The sequence below is a fragment of the Amblyomma mixtum genome, chromosome 9 (genome assembly GCF_055824585.1).
Source record: "Amblyomma mixtum isolate Tamu chromosome 9, ASM5582458v1, whole genome shotgun sequence".
NCBI lineage: Eukaryota > Metazoa > Arthropoda > Arachnida > Ixodida > Ixodidae > Amblyomma > Amblyomma mixtum.
The window spans coordinates 101,617,149-101,639,653 of record NC_143020.1 but is presented as its reverse complement, the minus strand read 5'-3'; the positions used below and the strand labels follow the sequence as shown (position 1 = coordinate 101,639,653).

At 45.9% G+C, this 22,505-nt stretch overlaps 2 protein-coding genes across 9 annotated transcripts in view; one reads left to right on the top strand and one right to left on the bottom strand.

Moving 5' to 3' along the window:
* LOC149330393 (uncharacterized) overlaps positions 1 to 7,277 on the bottom strand; it is an 80,047-nt gene extending 72,770 nt beyond the window's left edge. For all 8 annotated transcript variants that reach the window (XR_016285681.1, XR_016285682.1, XR_016285683.1 and 5 more), the window contains exon 1: positions 7,211 to 7,277. The gene's annotated coding sequence lies outside the window, so the exon portion shown is untranslated. The remainder of the gene's footprint in view (positions 1 to 7,210) is intronic.
* Positions 7,278 to 7,449: 172 nt separating this feature from the next.
* On the top strand, positions 7,450 to 13,483 carry LOC149330392 (ATP synthase F(0) complex subunit g, mitochondrial-like). The gene is made up of 2 exons (XM_089560932.1): positions 7,450 to 7,531; positions 13,067 to 13,483. The coding sequence occupies exon 2, from the start codon at positions 13,099 to 13,101 to the stop codon at positions 13,387 to 13,389; it is 291 nt and encodes a 96-aa protein (XP_089417058.1). The 5' UTR covers positions 7,450 to 7,531; positions 13,067 to 13,098; the 3' UTR covers positions 13,390 to 13,483.
* Positions 13,484 to 22,505: the final 9,022 nt, after the last annotated feature.

Here is a 22,505-nt window from a genome sequence, read left to right as displayed (position 1 = left end):
TTTCGCATAGGAGAGTGTAATGAACAAAAGACAAAAAAACAAGCATTAAACTCAATATGAGATTATGCGTCATATCCGCCCCTTGCGCGGCCGTGGTCCGACAGCTGCTTTAGCAGATGAGACATTACATAATGCTAGGAATTTCAGCTTACATTTCAGTACAGGAGAGTTAAATGAACAAAAGAAACAAGCATTCAACTCAAGACGGGATTATTCCTCGAATCCGTCTACAAACAGCGTTGCGATCAGAGGAATTTACTGGTTCCTATTCTTCAGCCGCCCCCTTCGCGGCCGCGGTCCGATAGCTGCTCTAGCAGGTGCAACATGACACAAGGCTAGGAATTTCAGCTTGGGACCCTTAACTGTTCCTCGTCCAAGTCTCGCGGTTCTGAAGTTTGGCTGACGCTCAGAAAGCAGAATGCGAGAAGGGAACGAACGGGTGCGAATGCCGTGCCAGCGTATCCGTCTCTCTCGGATTGGGTTCGCGCGTTGCGTTCTCTTGGCTTGTGTTCCCACGGGGCGGGTGCGAACTCTTGAGCACCGAGGTGCCAAATTGGGGCGGCTACGCGATTCGGATTTCAGTCGAGCAGTCAACAAGAGCCGCACTTTCCCCTTGATTAACTCTTCCCGTTTGGCCACCTCTATACGCTGCCGCTCCGTGGAAACCCTCGCTGTTGGTTTGCGGGGCGCGTCACTAGCCATCGCGGAACCGTCACAGGTTAAGTCGTCGGCGTTCGCCTCATTATCAGTTTGTGATCCAGCCTGCTCTGGCTCACTACCGTGAGAGTTTATAAGGGTTACAGGGCCACGTTTTCCCTCTTCACCCGCATGCTCTGCTGTCGCTGCGAATTCTGGAGCCTTCGAACTGGTGAGGACCTGCGCAGCGTTATCTCCAAAACTAAGGCCCTTTTCTTTGGGCAGCATATCCAAGCGATTTGGGAAAATCGAGGGATGCTGCATAGGCAGGTCTTAGGAGACGGCTGCCTCGGTCAGACGCAGCTCGAGCGGGCTCTCGATCGCGACGCGGGCAGTAAGTTGGTCGTGTTGGATACCTTTCCTATCCTTATACTGGCGGTACAGCAGGCCAGAACGGAGCTGGAAAGGTATGTTCTTCCGTGACACAGCTATGCCACTTTGGTGACTCAAGTTGCGTAGAGATTGGTCTTTCTCTTGCTCAGCGGTGAACGTTTCTCTGTCCACACGAAGGAGTTCGAGAAAGCCATCTGAGTGGGGCAACACAAGATCGGTATTCAATTCCTCACCTAGCCCCAGCTCATCACTTGCGCCTGATTCGGAAGACTCACTATCGCCTGCACTATCGGTAATCTTTACCCCTGTGCTACAAGTGAGTAAGTCCTGGGCTGGTTCGTCATTAGGCAACGCGGAGCCGTCACAGCTTAAGTCGCCGGCGTTCGTCTCATCGTCTGTTTGTAACAAAGCCTGCTCTAGCTCATCACCGCGAGAATTTACAGGCTTCGGGCTTACAGGTTGAGGTTTGCCCTGTTCAACAACGTGCTCTGCTGGCGCTGCGACCTCACGAGCCTTCGAAATGGTAAGGACCTGCGCAGCATTATCTCCAAAACAAAGGCCTTTTTCTTTAGGCAGCATATCCAAGCGATTTGAGAAAATCGAGGGATGCTGCTTAGGCAGGTTTTGGGAGACGGCTGCCTCGGTCAGACGCGCCCCGAGCGGGCTCTCGATCGCGACGCAGGCATTGGGCAAAGACACACTGTTTTCATTGGAGCATAACTCAATTTCGGGTGTTTGGTCGCGAGCGGCTGTCGTTCCCTCATCGTTGAACTGATCATTGTTCCGAGGCAGCGATGAGGCGCATTCCTCGCTTACAGTAGAACCCTCATCTGTCGCTTTCAGCGCGCAACTGTTTTCTGGAGGACTATATCTCGGCGCTGCGCCTACACCTTTCTGAGTTGCAAGGGCAATCTCTGCGGCATCCCGCTTTTCAGCTAACGCTGCGCTCTGGCTTGGAGCGCCACAGTCGCTGTCAGGTGACTGACAACGACGCTCTGTGCCGCAGATTATCACATCAACTTCCCGACTGCCACTGTTCTTCTGAGCAACTACATTGTGCGTAGCTGACCAAGCGAGGCTCTTTGGCTGGTCACTGACGCACTGATGGGAGCGCTGCCCGCTGCTATCACTTCGGGGTTTAGACTCGGTCTGTACACGAATTCCGAAGTGTCGGAAGAGGGCACTTTTCGCTTTGTCGTAGTTTCTGGCATCCTCATCGGACAGTCGCGCTAATACGGCGCTGACATCGCAAGGAAGGATGGCCAGCAACATCATTGACCATTCGCCCTGATCTAGTTCCTCCTCCGCACATATCTGTTCAAAATTCGCGAGGAACGTTCTGAAGCTCTCGCCTCTCTGAAAAGTCCGCAACCGATCTCGGGCCCTTCGCTGTCTGAGAAACTGAGCAGTACGTATGAGCTCCTGCTGTTCTCGTTTTCGTAGTTCCTCGAGCTCAGCGAGTCTCTTACGGCATTGCTCCTGCCATTCTCTTTCAACCCTCTCGACCTTCTCCTTGCGCTCTTTTTCAATCCTGTCAGCCTCCTTCTTAGCGGCTTCCTTGCGGTAAAGGCGTTCTTTTTCAACCCTGTCGGACTCCTCCTTGCGTTCTTTTTCAATCCTGTCAGCCTCCTTCTTAGCGGCTTCCTTGCGGTAAAGGCGTTCTTTTTCAACCCTGTCGGACTCCTCCTTGCGTTCCTTTTCAACCCTGTCGGCCTCCTCCTTAGCGTTCCTGATTCCCTCCTGAATGACCTCCCAGGTCTCCAAAATTTTGTCTCCCTCCTCCTTAGCACCACATTCCTTAATAGCCTCAATCAGCTGCGGCTTTCTGTGACTCTTCCTGGCCTCAATACCCAGCTTTTCACACAGCAACATCAACTCTGGCTTCTTTAGTTTGCTCAAATCCATGGCAATTCCCGAACGAGGACTTTCAATACAAGCTGCTACGTGAAATGCTTAAGCGAGCACGTGCAGAAAAACAATCTACAGGTAGTGATAAATTTCCAGAGTTATCAAGCCTGGCAGATTCTTAAAGAAAGTCAAGCGCTCACCACTGCTGAAGCCAGGACCAAGCGTGGAAGATCCCACCGCTGCCAACCAGTTGATATGTTTTGCCGTACTAGTAGCGTGTCCCACCAGGCATCGGGTCCAGGATCACCGCCGCATTGCCGAAGGAGGAAGGAAACGTGGGCCGGAGACGGGGAGTAGGGGAAGTGAAGGAAAAACTGTATTTACATGGTTACATGATTAATTACATTATTTACAAGAGCGGGACTGAGAATGGCTCTCAGTGGAAGGGGAACGTCTTCGTCAACCGTAGTCGACTGGAGCTAGCAGGCTTCTCTCGGCCACACTCACGGCCGAGTTAAATATCGTTCGGTTTCCCCAGATCCCTGGCTGGGGAATAATGGTCGACGAGCACTGTCCAATCGGATGGACCGAAGGGGACGTTCTTGTTACCACCCACGGCTGGGCAGGTGCGGGCTTTTCCACTCTCTCGCAGCTGGGTCGATGAGAGGGGAAGATGCTGACTCATCCAGCCCTGCGGGAAAGGAATCTCCCGAAGTCCTCCAGCAGGTGAATGAACTTTCCCCGCCGATTGCCCAGAACGCGAGTCGGGGACACAGAATTCTTCAATTATCCGCCAGCGTGACCGGCGCCAGCACGTCGCCTCTGCTGTGGTCGCTCGGACAATACCTCCGGCGCGTCCCCGGCCTTCGCCGCTATAGTGGTCACCTCCGCTCAAGGAATTTCGCTGGGGTTACTGCTGACAATGGCCCTAGACATTCCTGCTACACTAATCCGCTGAGGCTCGGAGGGGCATTCCAAGCATCCCACTTCCCATGGTCGTCGCGAGGTTGTCGGCCTTGTTGATTGTTCACGGTAGCTGCTTGATCGGGCCCACGTGGTCCGAAGTACGGTCACAACAGCGCGTTTTCTTCTTTCAAATGATGCTTTAGACATTAGAATACATGGATCACCACATGGTTTTCGCCTACAACCGATAAATAGTTTATAATTGGATTTCTTCTCTCATGCTGTATTGGTTTCATCAACTGAACGATGGCTGTGACGTGTAGTTGATGTTTAGATCACATGATAGACGAAAAAAAAACGGCGATATAAACGCTGATACATAGTTTTAACTCACTACGGCACTTAAACTAGCCTGCTTCAATAGCCAGTATCACAACAAATGACGTATCAGTAGTTATATTGCAGTTTTTTTGTGTCGCACATGACCTAAACATCAACTATGCATCACGGTCATCGTTTGGCTGATGAAACCGAAACAACGTCAAGAAGAAATTCAACTATAAATTATTTAGCAGTCGTAGGCGAATACGGTTTGGTTTGGTTTATGGGGTTTAACGTCCCAAAGCGACTAAGGCTATGAGAGACGCTGTAGTGGAGGGCTCCGGAAATTTCGACCACCTGGGGTTCTTTTACGTGCACTGACATCGCACAGTACATGGGCCTCTAGAATTTCTCCTCCAAAGAAATTCAACCGCCGCGGCCTGGATCGAACCCGCGTCTTTCGGGTCAGCAGCCGAGCACCATAACCACTGAGCCACTGCGGCGGCCTCATAGGCGAATACCACGGGGTGCTTCGTAGTACCACAGTCTACAGCGTCATTAGAAGAAGAAAACTCACAAGTAAAAATTTGGTGTCTATAGACATTTAAAGGGCAACTGCACCACTTTTTTGACAATTCTGCACCATTCAGGGATCCAAATCTATATAGGCTGTAGGTAAAGCATGCCAAGTGCTCTTGCGCTAGTATTTAAAATAGCGGCATAATCGATGACTAAATTTTAGGCTTCTACTCACAGCACCAGAGAAGTGCGTAGAAGCTTGGTGTGACGTCACGGTACCTTCGATTGATGTCATGGTATGCCCCCCACTTTGGCGGTATGCACTGCAGAGAAGCTTGAAGACCGTCGAATTTTAGTAGGCGATTACATCATCATTTCAAATGCTAGCCCTGAAGGACTTCGCATGCTTTTACCTTCAGGTTTCACACATTCGAGCTCTTTAAGCTCGTCGATTTCTAAAACCTATGCAGTTGCCCTTTAAAGGGGCTGCGAAACACTGCTTGTGGGGATACCGGCTATACCTCAGGTGGATTCTTTATGTCACACAGATGCTGACTTAAAAAGAATGACAGGAATCGATGCACAGGAACGGGAGTTATTCAATGAAGAAATTTCAAAATACAAGCAAACAAAACGCTGCCCTCAACTCGATTTTGGCGGGGCTTCCCACTCCCATTTCGCTCTCCCAATGACGGCACCTGCCGCAACCAATCAAAACAGCCTGCCAGAGCACGTCGCAGAAGTTTGCACTCCATGGTTGCCTGCTCCCTGTAACTCGTTCTTGCTGAGTCTGGCAGCGTCGTTTCCATGCCACAGCCCCTGGTGGTGTATTTTTATTTTACTTGCTTTGCAGGGCTTTTATCTAAGTTGTTTTTGTTGATCTAATGTAAAACACCAACAAGTGACAAAATGTGTCTCTATTTATTCACACAATTTGCAGTATATTTACTGTTTGTCAATCATCAAGCTCGCGCCAGGTGATGTCATATCCGCTGCTAAAATCCGCCACTGTGTGGGGACACCATCAGAGCCATGAATTTTTTTTTGGGAGGACATTAAAATATTAAAAAACGGAATATATGCGGTATTACCGACGCTAGTAGCACCATTGTAACTCACTGTATGCGATCAACAGGCAAAACAGTCAACTAAGATTGTGTTTCTGGGCCCCTTTAATGCACTATTACCATGTACTGTGACTGTATGACACTAGCTTAGCCGCACTATTCCATGCACAAGAACACTTAGCAGAACTTCCCAGCTTATCATAACAGACGTACTGATCTCCAAGCCTGCACAGAAAGTAGGGTTCTATGTATGCATTTCTGATAATTTATATCTTGGTGTGGGCTGGTCGGTTATTCATCTAAACTCATTAAGCAGTGCAAAAAATGAGGACGACCAAAAGATATAGAGATAACAGGACAAGCACTGACACCAACTTCAGTACCTTTGCGATTCTTTATGCATGACTCCAAGACATTAGGACCATGGGCTCCTTCTTTTCGCAACAAGCTGCCCAAGATGTGGGCATTATATGTGTTGACCTTATCACCATCACCACATGCACGTCAAGGGTCCTGTCATACTGCCTCAGATGGAAGATCGTGCCCGGTGAAATCAAGAACATGTTCGGAATTGTTGAACTGCTTTGGTGCCGTGCATGAAGAATCACAAAAATACCAATGTCGTAGTCAGCACTTGTCCTGTCATCTCTATGTTTCTTCATCATCCTCATTTTTCGCACTGCTTAGTCAAGTTGTATCTTAGCTTTACATATAGCCTAACAGCAACCCTTCCTTTGAAATTTTGGATATTTAGGGTGCTCAAACTGCCCACTCCTCAATTATATTTTGACGTCTATGTTGTAGGCTGCTAGCTGTGCGACAACTGTTATCAAGTGCTAAGTTTTTTCTAAAAGACGCTAAAAAACATACAACAGAGAAAACCAGATTTACAGTGAAGAAATTTCTCACTTTAAGAGTAATTCTGCAAGCTCAGGTACACAAAGATGGGTTTCTATTGAGGTTATATGGGGATGATAGTTGTACATGGGCAGAGAATGAATTGACATGTGCAATAAGTCGTGCCCCTCGAAAATTCTGCGCTTGTCTTAGAAATTGTTTTTATTCCGTATTTCATCCTTTTTTAATACGAAGAACTAATTATAACCTGCAAAAGCTTCCTCTAGCCTCGAACAACACGCAAACCGAAACGACATGCACATTGTTATTGTCTTTGTGCCAAGTGCGGCCAGCAGCGGCTTATCAGATAGCATTCCCTACCGTACATCGCATCCGAAACTGCGCCACAAGAGACGACTTTGCACACTGAAGCGCAGATAATTCATTACATGGGACATATTTCGTAACGTACTACAGCTGGCCTCTCTGTGCCCATCGGAACCAGCGTCCTTCATGACAAAGACATACACAACGCAGCCACCTGTCTTGAACTCCCCAATCAATTCGCCATTGTAGCTTACTGCAAACGGTTGCCTTAAAGTAAATATTGCGGGATTATGCAAGTATTGAGGCTACTGCAACCATGACCAAGCAATTTAGGCTTTCTAATCGTTTACACGTACCTCAATGAACATCCAGCGCATGACCCAACATTTGTTTGCGAGGCAAATGGCGCGTTAGGGAAAAAAATGATGATAGTGAAACTATAATCGTCGTGTATTTAAAGTTTAAACGAAAATAATGTGTATATATAAATTAAACAAAAAAAAGTTAGTTATATTGGAAGCATTTGTTATTATACGCATTTTATTATGTAATTTTATATTTGTTGTTACTAGCGCCACAGTAGACAATTATGATAGTGCTTGCAATCGCGCCTAACAGCGCGCTGGCCTCTGCTGCCCTTGCGTAGAGGACGTGAGGTTGGTTTCCGAAGTTTTTCGGTGAGTTTATCGCTATATATCGGCGACTTTCGAAATAATTTTGATGAGTTTACGCTCAGAAGATACTTTGCCGCTGACGCGTTACTGCTTAACTGTGAATGCCTCAATGTACCGCGCATGACGCTACTTTGACTCGTCGGCACATCGACAGTGGCCTGTAGGTCGCAGATTTGCGAACAAAATCTTACGTTGTAAGCCGGTTCTGTGCGCGTTCCCCCTCAGGTGCTGAATTGGTTACTGCATTTATAGCTTGCCCACACTCACTCGCGAAGCGTAAAATTTTCGCGGAGTTTTCGACACGAAGTGCACCCGGCGTGGACGTATCTCGCCGGCGTTCTTGAACGGGTTAACTTGTAGAACAGTGTTGGGAACACATTACAAAAAAAGATTACGCACACATGGCCCTGAGTGAGCGCTTTCGTGCCCTGTACTGTCCCAGCGCTGAACTACAAGCTAGTAAAAAACAACCCGCCCTGTAGTTCTCAATTTCAAACCAGTTACCTGTGCTAGCCGCATGCTAACCTCGCAAACTGAGCGTAGTTTAACTACTCGCCGCGTTTGGAAAGATAAAACCAAGTGCGTGACAGCAAGCCAGCGTTAGAAAAAACAGCGTGCACGTCAATTCTCAAATTTAAACCAATTACCTATGCTTGCCACATCGTAATCCATGAACTGAGCAAAGTTTATCTATTTGCCGCATTTTAAAAGAACAGTGGCACAGAATGGCAGCAGCCATTAGCACTAGGTATACTGCCTCTTATGTTTGAGATCCAGGTGCATACGTTTGCAAACTAGAGTACTTTTATTCTTGAAAGCTCTTTTATATGCTTGCTTCCAAAGTTGCTAGCTAGTGAACTTAGTTAGCAGGCCTCCTTGGGGCCTCTGTTCGAATCTCTTTTGTCTGTCGTTCCCAGCAAACAGCATCGAAAAAGCAACACTTGCTGCATGCAGCCAGTTTCGATGCTTTTGCACTCTTGTGGAAAATTTGCTTGTGATGTACTAAACAGGATGGCATCAATGCTATTTTAAATTTCTCCTCAGTGTGGAAATTTGTAGTGTGGTCCAGAGTAGGGAATGTTTTCTCTTTTCTGGGAGTGGCTCAGTTGTCGAGGTCCACGCAAACCCTCATATGGTTATCTTTCTTTTTGATAATTACTGGGCTACTCACTAGTTTAATGGCTCATCCACTTTTGACAATAGTGCTCTCTGACTGCATTTGCTCCAGCTGTTTGCATGTTTGCACAGGGGCTTTCCAAAGTGTGTGTGGTACCTTCCTCGGAAGCATGGTGACGGGTCGGTTATCTTTTCTGGGCATTGTGCTGTATTGATGGACTTGCACTATTCAAGATGATGCGTTCCGTTTTGGACTACAAATAATGGTTCTTTTGTGCGCTGCGGCAGGGCCAGCGTAATAAAAAAGATGCTGCCTTCGGGAACGTGCAGCACGCATACCACACTCTCCCTTCACCTGGAGATCAGTGTTCAGAGCCAGGTGTTCAACTTCCAGCTAAACTGTCTATACTTGCCGTCATCACTTGTCGTGTGGTTTCTTGCCAGAAACATATTTGTGAACCCAATCGCCACTTTTTGTCTCTCCCCGCCATGGTGGCTCTGTGGTTACAGCACTCGGCTGCTGATCCTAAGGGCGCGGGTTCGATCCCGGCCACGGTGGCCGAATTTCAATGGAGGAGAAATTCTAGAGGCCCGTGTACTGTGCGATGTCAGTGCACATTAAAGAACCCCAGGTGGTCGAAATTTCCGGAGCCCTTCTCAACGGCGTCCCTCATAGCCTGAATCGCTTTGGGACGTTAAACCCCATAAACCGAACCAAACTTTTTGTCTCTGCTTTCTCCACAAATGGTGATTCTGTATTTCAAATTCAAACCATCCCACTTTTGCTCTTGGCTTGCACCTCCATCAACGTGCACTGTCATGTCCACTAATTTAAGGTGCTCAAAATTCTTACTGGCTTCGTGGATCGCCATACTTCATGTGATGGCAAGTGATCTCTCCTGCAATGTGTCGCTTTTAAAAACAGCCACCACCACCGCCGCCGCCACGTGAGCCTGACATCTCTGCTCTTAGCGCGTCCGAATTGTGGCCCTTGGACTTGGAACATTGGTTCCTCGCCGTTGAGCTGGAACATTGGTTCCTCGCCGTTGAGCTGGAACGTTGGTTCCTCGCCATTGAGCTGTTGTTTCATGACCATTGTATCACATTGCAGGTGACCTTGTACAATTGTGTCATTACTGCACTCACACCTGCCACCGCTACAGTGGTCCGAGAAATTCACCGCTTCATTGTCTGGTGATTGACCTTACGGCCATCTCAGGAGTGCTTATTTCAATTTCAATTTAATTTATTTTCGAATTTCTTTTACAGGAAATACAAACATTTTTTGGACCCATAGCCAGCGGCTAGTTCGGGTCCAAGTACACGAAATACGTAAAAGCAAATTCAAAAACGGTGGACATATACAGAAAAGCGTAAGCGTAGTACACGATTAAAAGCAAAGCAGTCTAAATAACACTGGTAGATAACATTCGGCGCGGCAAAAGAAAGAAAATAGCTTTGAAAACATGACATGCAAAAAGAACGTTCGGACATCAAGTGTTAGTAAAAACTATCGTGTTACATACAAAGTACATAATAACAGAAAACTCAAAGCAGCAGCATCTGCAACATCGGCTCATTGTGTATATATCTGTGGACTGAGTCACTGTCCACTGTCTTTGCTTTCTTTACAGTACTTCTCTGCTTCCATGGTCCTTGGGCTCAGATGCCTTGCCAATGTGCTGTATCGGGTTGCCTTTGTTAGCATGGTTTTCTGAAATGACGATTGTGGCGCTTGACATTTCACACCTGCATTGTAGCTTGTTTGCACAAAACGAAATAAAATAAAGCATCTGCTCTGCCAAGTTCCTGCTGTGGAAACCACTTGGGCTGAGGTGCAGCACTGGTGTCGCTAAGGCTATGTCATTCTTGCTGCTGACATGGAAGCAAAGCGCCATTGCCTTTAAAGGTGCACTGAAGAGGAATCTGAACTTGTCTTTTTGCCGCGGTAACTCGATCTACACGTTCCGAGCATTCTTAGAAACTTCGATTTATTGCCCTGTGTGGCCGATTTCCGCAATTAAATCAAATTAACGCCAGCTCCCGCCTTTTTTTTTTTTAATTCTGCCTCGTATGGTGGGCGGAGTCGACCAACGCGGGGAGTGCCTTTCACCCAGTCCCGTGGCGGCTTGCCGCTCTGCCATCGGCGGAGTAATACGTAGTAGTCTGTAGAAGCAAATAGTCCGCGCGTATTTTTATTTCTGCGGGCTTATTTTGCAGTTATATTATCTGCAATTGAACTATTTCTTCACGGAAACCTAAAAAACAAAATGAAGCGAAAGCAAAGCCTCCACGGAGCTAGCTGAAAGGCACTCCCCGCGTTGGTTGACTCCGCCCACCGTACGAGGCACAATTAAAAAAAAAAGGCGGGAGCCGGGCGTTAATTCGATTTAATTAGGGAAATCGGCCACACAGGGCAATAAGTCGCAGTTTCTAAGAATGCTGGGAACGTTTAGATCGAGTTTCCGCGGCGAAAAGACGAGTTCAGATTCCTCTTCAGTGCACCTTTAAGGCTCGGCAGATCAGTGCCAAAGCTTGGGTGTCAATAATCTCATATTATAAGAACTGTTAAAATACATAAATGTTAGAAACAGTTGTGCTGTGCTTACATATTTACAGGCATTGTAGTTGTCCTGTGGGATTTATTTAATCACCGTGTTTACGTTCACTTCATGCGCTATTGTGCAGATCTGAGTTGCTGCAGCCGTCTCTTCCAAAGCTCAATAATTTCATCAAGCGTGAACTTCTTTTCTCTTGGCTGCCACGCATGTAGCTTGGTTTCTGTGGTGTTGCAAATGAGCTGATCTCTCAATCTGTCAACTTTCCAAAGTCATGTCTGAGCTTTGGGCTGAATGTCTGGTAAAGTTGCTTAGAGGACTCACCATCTTGGTGCATCTGAGGCCTACAATACTGCTTCCGTGTTTTGATTTTGGTGCTGTCTTTGACATTGGGTGGTACGGAGGGGCAGCAATTAGCTGTCAGCCCACTGTTGTTGTTGACAGCCCTCATACTCAAGGAAAGATGCTCTTGTTTCTTGAGTAAGTTGCTGAAATAAAACCTTCAGTTATCAGTTAGAGCTTTTTCTGTCCTTCCTTCTTCATCTTGTGTTTCTGTTCTAAGCCGCTCTGTCAAATGCATTGCCATCTAGCCGAAAATTCTCCATTCCTCGTTTTTTGTAAATGGCTTCACAAATTCTGACCCTGCCATCACTCTTGAACTATGGGAGCCACCCACTTTGATGTGTGCACCGAACTAAGTTAATTCAAGTCATATTTCACTACACTCGTTTGCCTCACAAGTTTGTCTCCTTTTTCTAGCACGTAAATCAAGAGTTTATTAAGATATCTACTAAAGGAGCCAGCTGTTTTTGAGAGCTAAGAAAACGCAGAGAAATACTCCTAAGGTTTCATGTTTTCGTAAAGACAGGTCATCACGTATTTATATTTGGTGGGAAATTAATTGATGATATAGGTGAAAAGATGTCGCGCAGCTGGTGGGAGCTGAACCTTGTGACCCACGCATGCATGATGCATTGCTGTACTAACTTAGCTGAGCCGCGGTGACTGAGGGGTTATGGCGGTTGGCTGCTGACCCAAAAGACGCGGGTTCTATACCAACCACGTCGGTCACATTTCAATGGAGGCGAAATGCTGAAGGCGCATGTCCTGTGCGATGTAGGTGCATGTTAAAGAACTCCAGGTGATTGAAATTTCCAGAGCCCTTCACTATGTCCTGAGTCATTTTGGGACGATAAACCGTCCTAAACCAAGCTCACTTAGCTGTGGTTGCGGCTGTTTGCCCGTCTAGTTTCAATAGAGATATGTTTACTGTAGCTTCATAGTGCTCACCAGTGCCGCACTGCGGCGGCCTCCAGACGACTTCTAAAAACTGTATTTTCCTATGCTCTCCTTGTTTTTTTTTCGTATTGTCACGTAGTGGTGACTGCAGTCCGATGAACATGAAAACAGCGAGAATGGCTCCTAAACGAAACTCTTTATTTGGGCTGACTTGCACCCGAAAAAACGGAATCACTCGGCGGCGGCGTAGCAACAAGCATGCTTGGCGGTCGTCGAATAGAATGCCTGCCGCTCTCAGCCGTGGTCTCTTTAATGCTGATAGCGAACTTTCGAGATAAAGCTTGGAAAGTTACTAGAACACTCTGGAGCAATGTATAATCGGCTCCGCCTGCATTCGATCAACCGAAATAAATCTAGGCACGTCTTGCATCGCAAAGTGATAAAGTGGCATGCCGGCAGCTTTGAAGAATTAACAAACACTACAAACATTCGCAGCAGTATACCTTCTTTTCATGGTTAATTAGATCCTTTTAGTGTTTGCTCACTGGGTTTTTTTATTCGTCTTGAAGTGATGCTTTGAAAAGAGAAACCAGCCATGACTTCTGACACGCCCTTGCTCTTTCAGGTGGAAAATAGGCCGGAGCCCAATCCACTGCCATGTCAAAGGCCGTCGCAAACCTGTCTGCCGCTATTATTAAGCATGGCACACCTAGGCTCCAGACCTTCATGAAGTACGCCCGTGTCGAGATGGTGCCCCCGTCGCCACGCGAGTTCCCGGAAGTGTTCCGGGGCTTTGGTCAGCTCGTTAGCTCGGCAAAGTCCGGCGCATGGAAGAACCTCACAGTCAAGGAGGCCACGGTCAACACATTGATCGGCATGGAGGTCATCTTCTGGTTCTACATTGGCGAGTGCATCGGCAAGAGGAGCATAATTGGGTACCACGTTTAGGGACCATCTGCTGTTCTGTTGTTCGACTAGACAGACATTATGCCAGGCGTTTCCTTTGTTCTTAATTTGAAATAAACATGCCAGTGAACTTAGACTCCCTTGTCAGCTGCATTGTGCATTTAATCTCCGTTGTCCTAAAGCTTGGGGGCAGCGGAGCGACTGCAGTGTAATGTCATACCTACCAACTCCGGAATTGGCCGGGGGCCTCACAAATTTCTACTGAACCTCCAGACTGTGCGAACAACTTTGTTTTCCCGAAAATTGTCCTCAACTTTGTATTCGGAGTTGTTTTATTCTAGAAAACAAAAACTTGCGGGATGATATATAGGCAGACCGGGTTCGATCCCGGCCGCGGCGGCTAGAATTTCTTTGGAGGAGAAATTCTAGACGCCCTTGTACTGTGTGATGTCAGTGCACGTTAAAGAACCCCAGGTGGTCGAAATTTCCGGAGCCCTCCACTACGGCGTCTCTCATAGCCTTAGTCGCCTTGGGACGTTAAACCCCATAAACCAAACCAAACCATAATTTTACCATAATCGCTAGAAGTGCTGGTAATCAGCCGAAGCCAGTACGACCACGGATACTGCGGATGCCAGAAAAGTCTTTGCACTTTAAAAATTTGGACTGTTTCGTACTTACCGTATTTCCCGGTGTATAAGACGCTCCCGCCATATATGCAGGCTGTCATTGAAAAAGTTGGTATATAAGACGCACCCCAATTTACCCAGTTAGGCTAGTGAGGATTAATTAAACACGCTAGCGCGACCATCGCGAAATTCATCGTACCTGTGAGAAGTTCTTAAACAACGCTAAGTGGTTGAAAAAGGCAACATTCGCGCCACTCCCGCCCGTGTTTTAGAAAAAAAGAAAGAAAAAACGAAAGAACTCTCCCATATGTCCATAAGAACATTTTCAAATTCTTCATCTTCGGATGTGCTATCAAAAAGTTCGCCCATTTCTGGAGGCAACGCGGCTGTAACATTCTCTTCGCACTACATACACGGAGCAAACAAAGTTGCAAAGGGTGGCTAAAAAAAGAATGCTGGCTTGGCCTGGTTTGTCTTGACACTGGCAAGAAGCGCGATTGCCGTCATCTTTTAGCATTTCACATTACTTTTGCTTGAGGCCTCCGAAACGGTCGCGTGTTTGTGATCCCGGAAGTCATCATCCTTCCCGTTTCATGATAAAGTTCACCTAAAAAAAGTTGCGCACAACGGTCCCCGTATTGAATTATTAACCGTGTTAAAACTGCGCAATTTTTGTATTGATATTTTTTCGGTAAAAAAAGCTTTAAAATGGACCTGAGTAATTTCTGAACTCGCAAAAAAAAACGAAAAATTCGCATATAAGACGCACCCTTGTATAGGACGCACCAGCAAGATTTTTGAAAAAAAGCCGTGTCTTATGAACCGGAAAATACGGTATGTGACAAGCCGGCAGCTTTTATGCAAGGCTGTCGCATGTTTCTGACCAGTTCGTTTTTAAACAAGCGAAGTCCGAAAATTTGATTCTATGAACTGAACAGCTGCTAATCGCATTGTGCGGGACGGGCGGTGTTGAATTTCCTCTTGATTTATGTTTCAGTGAGCTTTCTTTTTTTTTTTGATGCGTTTCCGGGCTGTTGGCTCTTTTCTTTGCGATCGTCGGGATGTGTTGCAAGAAAAGGACGGGCAGGCAGCTTGACTCCGAGAGTGTGGTGGTTGCCCGGTAACCATCGGTGTTCTCACTTGGACAAAAAGAGCGGTGCAGTGTGGCCCACAGTACCATCTATGTTGCTGAAGATAAGCACGGTTGAAACCGGCAATGTTACGCACATGCATTCTGTGAGCCAAATGGCCATCTTCGAACCCAGTTCATTTTGGGAGTGATGAAATACGCGGTTCTGTCGCGCCAGTTGGAATGCGGAGCAAGAATGGCAGCGTTTGCGGGCGGCCTGCGTTGTTGTGTGCATTGTCAGTGACTATACAGGACGCTCGAAAACAGTCAGTCTTTCAGGAATGGGCTGCTGCGGGTTTTCGCACCAATCTGCAAATCTTATGAGCGACTTATCTTTTGGTGCTCGGTGTCGTTTTAAAGGTGCACTGAAGAGGAATCTGAACTCGTATTTTTTACCGCTGGAACTCGATCTACGTGTTCCGAGCATTTTTGGAAACTTCGAATTATTGCCCTGTGCGGCCGATTTCCCTAATTTAAATAGGATTAACGTCGGGATCCCGCCTTCTTTTTTACTTCCCCACAAACGGTGGGAGGAGTCGACCAACCTTTCACCCAGTCCCGTGGTGGCTTGCCACTGGGCCATCGGCGGAGTGATACGTAGTGATCGGTGAAAGCAAGGAGTCCACGCGTATTTTTATTTCTGTGGGCCTAATTTGCAGCTATGTAGTCTCTGACTAGACCTATTTATTCACGAAAACCTAGAAGAAACAGAATAAAAGCGAAAGCAAAGCCGCCACATGACTGCCTGAGAGTCAGTCCATGTATTGGTCGACTCCTCCCACCGTGTGCAGGGAATTTTAAAAAAAAAGGCGGGAGCCGGACATAAATGCAATGTAATTAGGGAAATAAGCTGCACAGGACAATAATTCGAAGTTTCTAAGAATGCTGGGGACGGGTAGATCGAGTTCCTGCGGCAAAAGACGAGTTCAGATTCCTCTTTAGTGCATCTTTAATGTGCGACACTGGGCTCGAGAGAAAGGAAAAATAACTGGCCACGGCGACTACTGGGAGATGAAACTTCAGACTCCAGAACTTCTGTTGGTGAAGTGCTATTGCATTAAAAATATCTTTGGAAAGCTTATTGTGGAAAATATCTGAAGTGAGCGAAGTCATGAATGGGAAAGTCACTTAACATAGACGAGTATTCCTGAACAAATGCTTTTGTATCGAGAGCCCTCCACTACGTCATCTGTCATAGGCTATGTACAGCTATGCGACATTGAACACTATATACCACATCAAATTGAACATTAACGAAGGGGAGGAATCATCCCATTAGTTAAAAAAACACCTAACGATGTCTTTTGCTCTTCTGAACCACAGCTACTTATAGCGCTGTCAAGCGTGCAAGTTAAGCGCACTTACAGGGAGTGGGCTTCGGCATCTCGAGTGACACTTTAGGCTGCGCGGTGCTAAACGGGAAAGCAAAGTGCACTCGTAGTAAGAAAAAATGGCGACAGAAAATGAGTGGCATTTCTGAAGAGGTCGACGGAAAAGAAAAAGGACTCATAGTAATTGATTGCTTAACGTGATAGCACCAATAAAACGAGGTTGAACGGTTTTCAACTATGAAAAAAAAAAATTGAAATAGAAGAAAAGCCAAGACTACCCAGAATTTCGGCAACAAACAAGATGATGCCGGGCAGCAATGTTGCATCTGATCTCGTTCCTTTATTTTATGGCTTCACTTGTAGCTATAACGAATGAACTTTTTCTAAAAAGAGTGTTATAGCATGTAATATAAAGTTGTAAGTACTTTTTGTGCACTATACATATTGTGCCTTTGAAGTCGCTGCTGGCGAGGCTACGCACTCAGCCCTCAACGTGTGTTCCGTGAACGCACTCAGACATGAGTGCGCACTTTGGCGAGTGCACTTATGCTGCGCTGTTTAACTGTGCTAGAGTGCACTTTTTGCAAGTGACACTCTTTGTAAGTGCACTTTATTTGGCACGCTTGACAGGGGCATTAAACAAAATGATTTTCAATTTTAGTGGCAAAAGTGATGCTGTGGCCAGAATGCTAGAACATATTTTTTTTCAAATTTTGTCCTGTAATACAGAAGCAGCACTGAATGTACAGCCTAACTCTGGTGGTGTGTTGCTGTGAAGCTAAACTGGGCGCATCAAATGATTTGCTTTGACGGTTGCTAAAGTACTTGAGCACTGCTTATTCGATTAAAACTTTTGACTTTGTGAGCTGTTGCATTTTTTATTTATTGCATTATCTCTATGGTTGCGGGGCATTACTGAAGTTGTAGTCGGAGAGGTACAAAGCACGGCTTGAGAAGAAATATGCAGCCCACATGCCGATTTTCAAATGGGACTCCTGAAGAGGGGGCCCGAGTCCAGGTGTTATTACCAGGGCAAGTAATTGTGCAAAAATCTCGCTTGTTGTATATTGTAGCTCTTGCAACTGTGACGTGCACTTAACAAGGCGTGATGGCAATGAGGTCCCTGTTAGTTAACCCTTTGAAGGTTTTTGCCTTATATGTACGGCAGCGGTTTTCTGTCCCACAAGGTCTTTGCCGTACGGGTACGGTTTCGATCTTCCGTTTGAAATTTTGCGCCAAAAGAACAATGCGTGCTCACTGGGGGGTGCTGCCACCTCTTAGGACTTCCAGGAAGTGTTTGAATTTTGTGCTGCCTTCTTACGGAGATAAGCAGAACTTATGTCTAGCTTTAGCGCGGCGGCACAGACTGCGGCAACACCCCTTTTGTAGTTTTGGTTTCACCGCGTGATCGCTACGGAGTCGCGCGAAATTTGAGTTTTCTTTTTGTCAGCACTATCTTGCAGGGGCTGGCGAAGTTGATTTCTATCTTTACTGGCGCTGCTCTTAGCTTGCTTATCACCGTTGCTCGCGAGGTATTCTCGCCCTCTGTGGCAACGCGCCTACGCGGTTTCGATTCCGCCGCGGGATCGCAACACAGTTGCGCGAAACGTGTTTTCTCTTTTTGGGCACTCTCTTGCAGAGGCGGCGGAAGTTGATTTCTATCTTTATTGGTGCTGCTCTTAGCTTGTTTATCACCGTCGCTCGTGAAATTCTATTGAACATTTTCCAGTTGTGAGTGATGCTGTCACCAAAGTACTGTTCCTAATTTTTTTTTACTATTTATTCTCGATTATATACATTTTGTAGATTCAAGATCCGCAATAAAGTAATTTGACCACCTGGGAAAGTTTTCTTTAAAATAATTCGACCCTCAAAGGGTTAATAAATAGCTTGGCCACATAATTCAGTTTCGGAGCTTCGCCGTTTGTCCGTGGTGACAGCTGTTATCAGCCGCAGATTCGCCAGTCATTCTAATCACACTGTGTGCTCCTTTTGAATACTGGGCTAGCGCGTCACTGGTAATTTCATTTTTCATTTTAGAAGCATACCCACCATTCGAGCACGAATGTACATTCCTGTTGATTGTGCCCATGTTTTTCTTTCAGCACGCTAAAACTGTGCGATTTTCCTTTTGGGGGGTGCACTGATATTTCGATCTAAGGATAATTAGGCATTTCTTCTGGTCCCCTGAGTCAGAATTAATGAGGTTTTACTACTCGTCATGTTATTTTTAGTTGGTAGTTATGTGTCAGTTCGTCAGTTTCATTTATTTGCTCATCTTGTATCATCATGTCTTATAAAGTTATTTTTTCATATTAAACATATATTCGATTTGATATTTAAAAATTTTAATATTCTCACACCCCTGCTGAAAATCCGTGTTCTCCAGGTGGTGTAATTTCAGGTAGAATTCAGGTTTAACCCGATGTTTAAGAAATCTGTTTAGGGTGATAAATAATTTGGTAATACAAGACTATACCCGCAATTATATAGCCCTGTACTTCATTTCATACATAGGCAACGCTGTGGAGGTTGCTGAAATAGTGCGACCGCGCAACTATACTATTCCGCCACGTATCATTCGTTCTTCTCGAAACTTCTCGAATTGTTTGGACGAAAACAAAGAGCGGTATAAAACAATGTAGCAGCATTGAAAATCACGGTTGAAGCTGTGAGGCGCTCAGTGTTCGGGCTCTCTGGTCATAATTTTCACGGAGTGTGAACTACTTTTGGGCGCGGATTTGGTAGAAGCGATTCACCCTACCAACCGCATATCATACCACCACGTGTACTTTTTGCTTCTCAAAATCTCGAGTCGCAGGACGAAAATGTGGCAAGAGGTAAAACGAAATCCAGGAGGTGCCAGCCATGGCACTTAAGATTTGTCGCTACGAAATATGTTTGTGTTCACTTTGGCTGTATGGCTAACTACTTTTTGCATGCGGACTTAGCCTGTGCGAACAGGCGCGCTAGCTTTGGCAGCGTTGCCTGCTATGTATGAAACGGAGTATAAACATATTTGACATCCCCTTTCCTGTTGTGTGTCTAATAGCCTTACTAGGGAGTAAATTTTAGGTGTTTATAGGTGTGACTGTGAACCCCTTTATATTAAAGTAGCTGAGACCAGCAGAAATCTTGACCATAAAATTTTTACTATTTTAGTTGTTGATAGCATAGCTCCACCTATATAGGCTCTCTGCATGCATACTAAGCACGGAGTGTTGGTTTATATAAGAAACACTCAGAAATACCTTACATCCTGCTCTTAATTGTTTCTTTATGTGATAATTATTTCAACTTATCACATGTTATCGCATTTTCGATTTGGTTTACGTCTTGTGGAAGTACCGTATTGCACGAATACATTGTGGTACGAGTGTAACGCCAGTTTGATTCCATGTGAAAACTAAAGCTTTGCATGATTGCAGCATCGTCTTCTGTGGCCTTAGTGTCATTTAAGAGGCAGTGGTCAAGAAATGTGCTGCGCAGTCAAGCACGGCAAAACCGGCTGTGTAGTACCACCACTCCTGCGCTTCTTGCCGCCACTTCCCCATGCTTCGTGCTGTCATGCTACAAGCACACATCCTTTTCTTCCCTTTTCTAGTCCTCACTGCACTTTTACTGGCTTTCCTTTCCGAGCGAACCATGCTGCCTTCTTTCTACGCTCATAGCCAGTTTTACTCTTTCGTTGCTTACCGTGTGCTTTGCCTCATGGCGTTCAAAAAGTTGGCTTCTCATCGCGGTTTTTGAGCTGGGTGGTGAAGCCACCTCAAAGAGCACCGTTTTGGCGTATTCGTCATTGCGTGTGAAGTACATCGCCACGGCCAGACACTCTTTACTATAGCCATTTCTTTGGAGAAAATCATTACTATACCCGAAAAAAAATGTACTCTTAACTGTAGAAGGTGAAATGGGACTACAGCTTCACTTTACTATATCCGAGTTTATTGTAGCGGGGTTCTACTGTATTTTTTGGCACCTTTACTTGGCGACTACTTGAGTGAAAAAATGCATGAAATGTGCATCCTGTTTCTAGTCGCAGAAGAAAAGAAAATTTCTCTGTATGCACACTTATGTGGCAAGTGCAAAATGGCCAAGGTATTCATTAGTTGTTCGTTCTTGCTGGAAGCCCTCTCCACATCACTTGAACTAATTGGTCTATGACTAAAATTGAGATTCCACTTAACACGCGGAGACAGATTGGGTTGTTTTAACTTTCTCATTACTGCTAGCAAAAATAATTGTCCCTCGGTGCGTAGTATTGTGTGGGACATAGAACGCAGCATTTTTCAATTGTTTCCCTTAAGAAGTGGTAGTTGGCACCAAGGAACTGTTTACCAGATATTTTCCCCTGTTTATCATTTATTAGTTAATTTCGTCATGCTTATTACCGTCTCCTTGTACAGCGCTTCCGCATCTGTGTTAAATCTACTACCCAATGGGCATTGAACCTCCCCTGGACGTCCTAGGGACATTGAAGATGTCTTCAGGATGTCCAAGGGATGTTCAGTGCCCATTGGGACGTACAGTCACCCAGAAGTATTTTTGAAATGTCACAATTATGTAATGGCTTTGTAGCTTGGCATCTGAAGGCTCCAGACATGAATGGTGTGGTTCGCACTTCAGTGCGACCTGCATACTGCATCCCTCAGTGTCAAGCCGTGCCTCCAAGCGGCCAGCAAAGTCCGCTTTTTCATGTAGTACTCCTTGTTCCGGAAGCTTAATGGGCTCCTGTACTCTGTATTTGACTTTACAACAGCCATTTTGAATACGCAACAGCCTGGCAGCTATGTGCCATTGGCGCAGTGATGTCACTACTACTCAGTGTGTGTTTAAAACTGAAAGGCCAGGGCATAGGTATTTGCCTCGTTATCCATGGTGTGAAGTTTGAAAAGTGTATTCTAACATACTTTTCAGTCTTATCCTCAGAATAAGCCACACTATGGATAACAGTTCTGGACAAAGCCCGCCGCGGTGGCTGAGTGGTTGTGGCGCTCGACTGCTGACCCAAAAGACGCAGGTTCGATCCCGGCCGCATTTCTATGGAGGTGAAATTCTAGAGGCCTGTGTACTGTGCGATGTCAGTGCACGTTAAAGAATCCAGGTGGTCGAAATTTCTGGAGCCCTTCACTACGGCATCCCTCATAGCTTGAGTTGCTTTGGGACGTTAAACGCCAATAAACAAGATGTTGACCAAGTTTAAAATTATTAACACTTCACTAAAAACACCGCTCTAGAACAAGTACTGTGCATCTAGCTTCCATGTAGTGCCTCATATATGTGCACTGGAAAAGTACATTTTCTTGAGGGCACATTTTCTTGTAAAAATCTGGTTAATGCAGTATTTGGGAAGTTTGCTCAAGGAGCCATATTTAGCCAAGCCTGCCCACATCTATGGTGTAAATAAAGAACCTGAAAGCTTTATGAAATTCTGAGCTAAACAGGGTTTTACCCTAAAACATGGGGCTTTGCATATGCGCAGACCAATCAAATTATCTAGGACTCTTTTTGTATAAAAGCACTATTGGAGGTTTTTAAGCAGGTTTAGATGCAAACAAAAGCGGCACTGAGCACCTTCGATAGTTTGAGCCTGCCCTGCAAGATTGAAAAATCATAAGCACCAGCGTGCTTCCTTCATGCAAAACAGCCTTAATCCAATACTGATTGTTAATGAACATGTTCATGGAGGGACAGTTTTATTTTTGGACACCTATGGATGAAAATATAAATGAAATGGGAAGCAGTTGCAAATTAGTCTTTTGCATAGCTGTGCCAAATGTCATCTCTAGTTTGTTTAAGCCTTATTCTCCTACCACGGTAGCTCCATCGCTGCGGCGTTCGGCTGTTGATCCCAAAGTTGTGCGGTTGAATCCTGGCTGCGATGGCGGCAAAATACAATTATGTCCATGCGCTACGTAATGTCAGCGCACCCCAGTGAACCCCTGGTGTTCTAAACTAATCCCTCCACTACGGCGTCTCTCATAGCCTTAGTCGCTTTGGGACGTTAAACCCCATAAACCAAACCAAACCTAATCCGGAGCCCTCCACTACGGCGTCCTTCGTGACCTA

Excerpts from the sequence above, each read along its gene's own strand:
- LOC149330392 (XM_089560932.1), top strand. The coding sequence starts at position 13,099 with ATGTCAAAGGCCGTCGCAAACCTGTCTGCCGCTATTATTAAGCATGGC.